The 7,144-nt window shown below is 40.2% G+C and overlaps 2 protein-coding genes across 2 annotated transcripts in view; one reads left to right on the plus strand and one right to left on the minus strand.

Annotated features, from left to right (window-relative positions):
• Positions 1 to 3,061, plus strand: part of gle1 (GLE1 RNA export mediator) — a 13,327-nt gene extending 10,266 nt beyond the window's left edge. The window contains exons 10-14 of the mRNA XM_031870540.1: positions 50 to 370; positions 455 to 559; positions 1,124 to 1,206; positions 1,302 to 1,365; positions 2,284 to 3,061. Of these exons, the coding sequence (XP_031726400.1) occupies positions 50 to 370; positions 455 to 559; positions 1,124 to 1,206; positions 1,302 to 1,365; positions 2,284 to 2,352 (642 nt within the window). The 3' untranslated portion in view covers positions 2,353 to 3,061. The remainder of the gene's footprint in view (positions 1 to 49; positions 371 to 454; positions 560 to 1,123; positions 1,207 to 1,301; positions 1,366 to 2,283) is intronic.
• The window catches only part of ptgesl (prostaglandin E synthase 2-like), a 5,673-nt gene continuing 1,416 nt past the window's right edge, over positions 2,888 to 7,144 (minus strand). The window contains exons 3-7 of the mRNA XM_031870543.1: positions 6,891 to 6,946; positions 6,159 to 6,311; positions 5,492 to 5,692; positions 5,228 to 5,345; positions 2,888 to 4,538 (exon numbers count right to left, since the gene is read on the minus strand). Of these exons, the coding sequence (XP_031726403.1) occupies positions 4,407 to 4,538; positions 5,228 to 5,345; positions 5,492 to 5,692; positions 6,159 to 6,311; positions 6,891 to 6,946 (660 nt within the window). The 3' untranslated portion in view covers positions 2,888 to 4,406. The remainder of the gene's footprint in view (positions 4,539 to 5,227; positions 5,346 to 5,491; positions 5,693 to 6,158; positions 6,312 to 6,890; positions 6,947 to 7,144) is intronic.

Consider the following 7,144-nt stretch of genomic DNA (forward strand, 5'->3'; position numbering starts at 1 on the left):
CCCCCCCCGCCTCCTTAATCCCCCCCCCCCCCCCCCCCCCCCGCTGTAGAAACAAGGAGAGGAGGAGGTGGCGTCTCACCACGAAGCCGCGTTCCCCATCGCCGTGGTGGCGTCCGGCGTGTGGGAGCTGCACCCTCGGGTGGGAGAGCTCATCCTCGCTCACCTGCACAGGAAGTGTCCGTACGCCGTCCCTCACTACCCGCCCATGAAGGACGGCACGGCCGTGGAGGAGTACCAGAGGATTCTCGGTTACCGCGTGGACGACTCCGGGGTCGAAGGTCAGGACAGTTTCCTGAAGAGGATGTCGGGGATGATCCGGCTCTACGCCGCCGTCATCCAGCTGAGGTGGCCCTACGGCTCCAAGCAGGCGGTGAGAGGCGACCCTCCTGCACTCGTATTTATTTAATACCGTTCAGCGTCTTTAAACCTCTTGGCTCTCCTCGATGTGTTCCAGGCCGCTCCTCACGGGCTGAACAACGGCTGGCGTTGGTTGGCTCAGATGCTCAACATGGAGCCTCTGGCCGACATCACGGCGACGCTGCTGTTCGACTTTCTGGAGGTGAGTCCTGTTCGTTAAAAGGTCACGTTGCTGCCTCCGCACGCACGCACGCACGCGAGAATATTAAGATAGAATACACGCCACATACTCTTGAGAAAGAGTCTAATAAAGAGTCTATGAAGCGATCCAACTGTTTTCTTTTCTTTTTTTCTTTTTGTTTTTGAAAACTACGTGTTTTTTTTGTTTCCACTCATTGATTTCCTCTGTAAAATACGCAACGTAAACGTTGTACTTGTTACTGTACTACGTCTCAGAGGTACTTGTTACTGTACTACGTCTCAGAGGTACTTGTTGCTGTACTACGTCTCAGAGGTACTTGTTGCTGTACTACGTCTCAGAGGTGAATGTTGTTGCAGTAACATTAATCCAGAACCATCAGATATGATAGTAAAACATTTTACTGATCAATCATTACTTTTACTTCAAGTACTTCAAGTACATTTAGGTGATAATACATGCAGGCCTAACTCGTAGTGTTTTCACAGTGTGTTGTTGGTAAAGGGTCTGAGTTTTACTGCGGTCAGTGAACGCAGCGGTGTGTTGAATACTCTGCGTCTCCTTCAGGTCTGTGGGAACGCTTTGATGAAACAGTATCAGAGCCAGTTCTGGAAGCTCATCCTGCTGCTCAAAGAGGAATACTTCCCGAGGTACTCGCTCATTTAAATATTTAAAGTATGTTTAGATTTGTAGTTTGTAAGAGTTAGTTGAAGTTTAACTTGCGATGTGATAAATGTGTGTTTAGGATTGAAGCGGTGACCAGCAGTGGACAGATGGGCTCAGTCATCAGACTCAGACAGTTTCTAGAGGTACGTAGTGCTAGTATTAATAATAGTAGTATTATACTCTTTGTTTTATATATCTTTAAAAAAAAAGCTTAATTGTATTCTATTCCCAACACGACTTATCTGTTTTAATATTATTGTTTGTATCTCATAATAATATTTGGGTATTTTATTAATTTTGCATTGCTGTGTGTGTGTGTGTGTGTGTGTGTGTGTGTGTGTGTGTGTATGTATGTATGTATATATGTATATATATGTATATATGTGTGTGTATACATATACATATGTATGTATGTATGTATGTATATATGTATATATATGTATATATGTGTGTGTATACATATACATATGTATGTATGTATGTATATATGTATATATATGTATGTATTTATATGTATGTATGTATGTATGTATGTGTGTGTGTGTGTGTGTGTGTGTGTGTGTGTGTGTGTATATATATATATGTGTATATATATGTATGTATGTATGTATGTATTTAAATGTTTAATGTACACTCAGCACTGAATACATATGACCATGTGATATTTCAGTTTTTCTTTTTTAATAAATTTGCAAAAATTTCTACATTTCTGTTTTTTTCTGTCAAGATGGGGTGCTGAGTGTACATTAATGAGAAATAAAATGAACTTTTTTGATTTTAGCAAATGGCTGCAATGAAACAGAGTGAAAAATTTAAAGGGGTCTGAATACTTTCCGTACCCACTGTATGTATGTGTATATATATATATATATATGTATATGTATATATATATGTGTATGTATATATGTATATGTATATGTATATATGTGTATATGTATGTATATGTGTATATGTGTATGTATATGTATATATACATTTTTTTTTTTTTTTTTTTTTTGTTACTCTTCATTTATAAAGTTTGTTTCTTGAGAATGAACTGAGCTCTTCCTGCTCGTCCGTAGACGTCGCTGCAGAGCCGACAGATCCGTCCGCCTAAAGGCCAGCTGAGCTCCATGTTCTGGGGCTCGTGATGGAGGAAGAGGAGCCGCCATGTTGGATGTAGCGGCGTGACGCTGTACAGGACTGAATGAAGGGGGGGGGGGGGGGACGTAGACTGTGGAGGGGGACTTTAGTCGGTAATCGGGGAAGAGAAGTTGAAGCTCATGAACTTCAGTCTTTAACTGGACGTCTCTCAGAACTCAACATGTTTGGAAGAAGTTTTTTTTTTTTAACGCTTCTAAACCTTCAACATCTGTTCAGAGTTTTTTCTGCTTCTTCCAGCTTCAGAATGTACTTCATCGAGGTCTTCACCATGAGGTGTTGCTGTGATTGTTTGGATGTAAATGTTCAGGATCATAGTGTTGAAGCTGTTTTAACAGTTGTCACTAGTTAAGAAGAGCTCTGACTATACTCACTCTCTGCCGTCTGTTTTTAGTTCAACAGTCGCTGCTCAGACTGTTGGAACGATTTTAACTTTTGTCTTTATGAATCCACCATGTGGAGCAAAGACTTGTGGGTCAGATGAGCTGTTGAATCATCGTGAAGTAAGATTATATTTATCAAGAGGAGTTTAACTGCTGAAGCGCGTCAGTCGCTATTGTTCCAAAACACTAAAGATTTGATCATAAATCTGAGTTTGTGGAGCAGAGGTCTGAATATAATGTGGATTATTAGTGTTAATAGAATGATCGTCTCCATCTGTGAACCAAATGTCTGAAATAAAACCTCGTCAGCAGTTTACTCAGTTTGTCGGCCTTTGATTTAGTTTTCCTCTTTTTGTAAATTAGACTATTCTACGGAGCCTCACAAGGGTCAAAAAAATGGGAACTATGCACCGAAACACCAAGTTAAATGTGGCCATAAACCTCATTAGTTGAAATTATAAAAATATAGTTAATGTGGAAGCTGACTTTAAGAGAAACTGATGTATAAATGATTACTAAAGATGTAATAACTCAAGTCAGTTTCCTTTTTATTAGATTTTTACCTTTTCACAACTAAGCACATCAAGTTGGTTTTAATAAAATTAATTCAGAAATGCATCTGCAGTTTAAATACACAAACTGGAGGGTCACCAGTTCTTCTTACACTTTAATATAATTAAACTCCTGAAGAGAACAGCATCAGATGAGCTCATTGATTCCTGCATCAGTTACAATCACCTGAAATAAAATGATCTGAAACAAGTTCACACAAAGAAATAAATCCTAAATGATCACTTTTTTCCCCAGACAAAGCTGAAAGTATCCGACTTTAAATGTCAACTTAACTAAATGATAAACTTAGCCGAGTCAACTGGATCTTAATTGATCAACTAAAGATCATTTTCCTTTTCAGTCTGAGGTTTAGAAGCTAAAATCTTCATATTTATCGGCAAAAATTGGAGCAAATGTGAAGAAATTAAAACAGATTTTTACTTTTTATTTTTCATAAATACAAGCAGCACTTGAGTCTTTGCAGGAGCCAAAAACCAAAGAACCGGTGGTTGAGACCGGCTGAAATAAACCATGTTCATTCACAAAGACAAGACTAGTGTGAACCAGTTTTTATTTGGTCATGGTGAAGACTGAAAGTATTTGAGTTAAGCTTTTATTGTCTTTAATTCAGAGTCTGGAAATGTGTAAAGAAATAGATTTCTAGATCTGCATAGAAACTCTGCAGACTGAAGTATTAAAGGGACGATTCGTGAGATTTTCAGCTCCATGTAATGAAAAATAAAACAAACTTTTGAGGGAAATTAACAGAATCGCTGCTTCAAAGATAAACTTATTGTTTATTTAATTTTTTGCAGTTCCCACCACTCAGCAGTAGAGGCCAGTAAAACACCTAAAACCAGGCCGGTGTGATAATTCCTCTACAGCAGCAGCTTAATAATTAAATGGTCAAATCAGATATAAGGCGACAGTATTTATGTGTTTAATCTCTTCATCTACATAAACGTCTGCAGGTTTGAATCCATTCATTTATCAGGGATTCTCAAACCCCTTTCACAATAAAAGCGGGTCTTCTTTCTTCCTGTTTCCCGGTCTCCGTCCGTCCGTCTTGGCAGTTTACCGTTTAGTCTCTCCGGTGTTCTTTCACTCGTTCACGCATCGCGGCCCTCGTGGTTGAGCGACGCCCTCTCCATACGTCTGTACCAGTGTTTGACTTTCGTGTTCACCATCATGTCGTCAAACGCCTGCAGGCCGTCCATCACTCTGAGCACACCGAACACCGCCTGCAGAGGAAACAGTTCAACCACAACACATTCTGTTCACCAGGAAAACAATATAAGAAAATAAACAGTTTTAGGAGCCAGAAAATGAGAAGTGTTTATAGTCTGTACGGTGGCCGTTAAAGGACATTTTAAGCCTCAGAATATGACATTTTACAGACTATTAATGAATCAACACGTTTTATACCAAAAGCTTGAGGTTTGTACGTTACCATACATTTACTATTAGACATTAACTTTATATACTTCTAACGGGTTTACTACGTTTAAATCTCTTCTACCAAATTATACATATATATTATATCTTTTAGCAAATTTAAACTTATGCACTATTTTATGTCTTAGATTCTTTGTATATATTATTATTTTATTTATATATTGAGCTTTGTTGGATGGGAGCTTCTGCTTCTCTGCACCTCATAATAATAAAACATGCTAACTGTTAGCGTTTGTGTTGAGTTATAAGAGTTTAGTTGTCACTAACAATTAAAAATACAGTTAAAAAGAAACATTTATGTCAGGACGAGTGATAAAAACTAACAAAGTTTGAAGAGAAGAACAGAACATTTGTAGCATTTGAGTGAATTCTAATTGTTTTATCTCAAAGTTGATGCTGAGTTTTAAGAACTGTCTGCAGATCCCCAAAGGGATGTGAAAGCTGTAGAGAGACAGAGAGAGACGTGTCCTCTCACCAGGTCGGCCAGGTTTGGACGATCTCCTCCCATGAACTTCCTCTTCTTGCCGATGGCTGCCACCCAGTCGTTGACGGCCTTGTAGAGATCCTGCCTCACGTCGTCCTGCAGCTCGTATCTGTTTACCCAAGAAGAAGAAGAAGAAGAAGAAGAAGAAGAATCACTACTTTGACCTCCAAAATAAAAGAAGATCTGTCATTAAAAACATTTTCACAAACACAACGGAGACAGTTTGGAGCTAAACCCGTTTAAAGGATGCCTCACCGACTCTTCAGCCGCTTGGCGATGAGAAACATGGCGGCGGCACCGACATATTTGGCGAAGAATCCTTCGTAGGTGCCGAACTTTCCCTCACGCACGATGTAGTCGAAGGAGGCCAGGGCCTCGCCGGTGGTCCGGTACACGTTGGGAGATATAAGATGCACGAGCCAGTCGTCGACCCACTGACGCCACTTCATCTCCTCTCTGAACACAAACCAGTTTATACACAGTTTAACTGTTTTTACAGGTGTGCAACGCAGCCATTGGATGACAGCAGCCCTTCAAAATAAGAGTATGCAGACAACCATACTACTGAGTATACCAGAGAGAGATTTAAAAGATCTTACTTTCACAAATAAAATTAATAAAACTGATGCATTTTCCACTTACAATTTAAGCGGCATCTAAAGAATCTCAACAGATGAATAAGAACTGGAAAACATTTTAACACTTTTAACAAACTGCAGGCAGCAGTAATATGGCCGCCGCCTGAAGAGGTTAAAACTCTCTCTGCACATACTGAAACATCGAGGCAGGTTTATCAATGTGGAGGTCAGTCAATGAGGAGGAGGAGGGTGACATTTATATTTACAGAAACACACTAATGACGCCGCGCTGTTGTTGTGACCTGCCGACTTTAATGAGGATCCGGTCTGGGACCAGGACTCACTTCTGCATCTCCTTCTCTGGGTAGAGCGCCGTGGCCTCGGCCTCGCCCAGCATCACCCAGTACTTGTTGGAGTACTCCGTCACCTCCTTCCCGCGGTTGTTCACAGACTTCATCTCCGGGTAGCAGCGAAGGATGTCCGACACGTTTTTGTCCCTAGAAGACAAAACGTTCACATTTAAAAAGGGCCACTGCACCCAAACACACACCAAACACACCGTATATTTCCTCCCTTACCTCTAGTGATGGACACACATGCATCATAGTTTGGGTTTTATTTGCCCGGGCAATTTTAGAAAAGTAACTTTATTGAATCTGCTCATTATTTTCTTGATAAATCGCCTTTTAAATTTTCTAAAATGTCTGAAAATAGTGAAAAACGGGCGTTGTAATTCCCCACAGTCAAAGGTAACGTCTTCAAGTGTGTTTTATTAACCCGACCAACCAAAACCCAAAAGATCTTCAGTTTACCGTCACGTATGATGAAGAAAAGCATAGAAATCTCACATTTATGAAGCTGGAACCAGCTCACTTTTGACATTCATACTGTAAAAAAGACTCAAAACAATTTAGTGATTTTCAAAATAGTTGCAGATTAATTTAAACTGTGAAGTCTGAAGACTATCCAGTAAACCTGAGACATTATCTAAATGGAAAGACACATTTCTGCTGAATTTCTGACGATAAGTTCAATGCTTTGAGCTCCACAACCACATGAGTGAAGCTACAACTTACTTGCTGAATAAATAAGTCTTGAGGGAGCTGATGATGACAGACGAGTCATTCAGTTGCTGCAGAGAGAAAAGACACAGAGGGTTTATTTATGAGGTCGCCATCTTGGATTACGGCCGTCGCCATGTTGGTTTTTTTGCAACCAGTGAACAGGAAGTAACCATATCTGGACTGAGGAGGAGTGACGTAGAGACGCTGTATACGTCTCTTGTAGAGACCTGTCAATCACCGTGTAGCCCCGCCCTAAAGCATCCCCT

Source organism: Anarrhichthys ocellatus, unplaced genomic scaffold (genome assembly GCF_004355925.1).
Source record: "Anarrhichthys ocellatus isolate YVR2014 unplaced genomic scaffold, GSC_Weel_1.0 scaffold53, whole genome shotgun sequence".
NCBI classification, from domain to species: Eukaryota; Metazoa; Chordata; class Actinopteri; order Perciformes; family Anarhichadidae; genus Anarrhichthys; species Anarrhichthys ocellatus.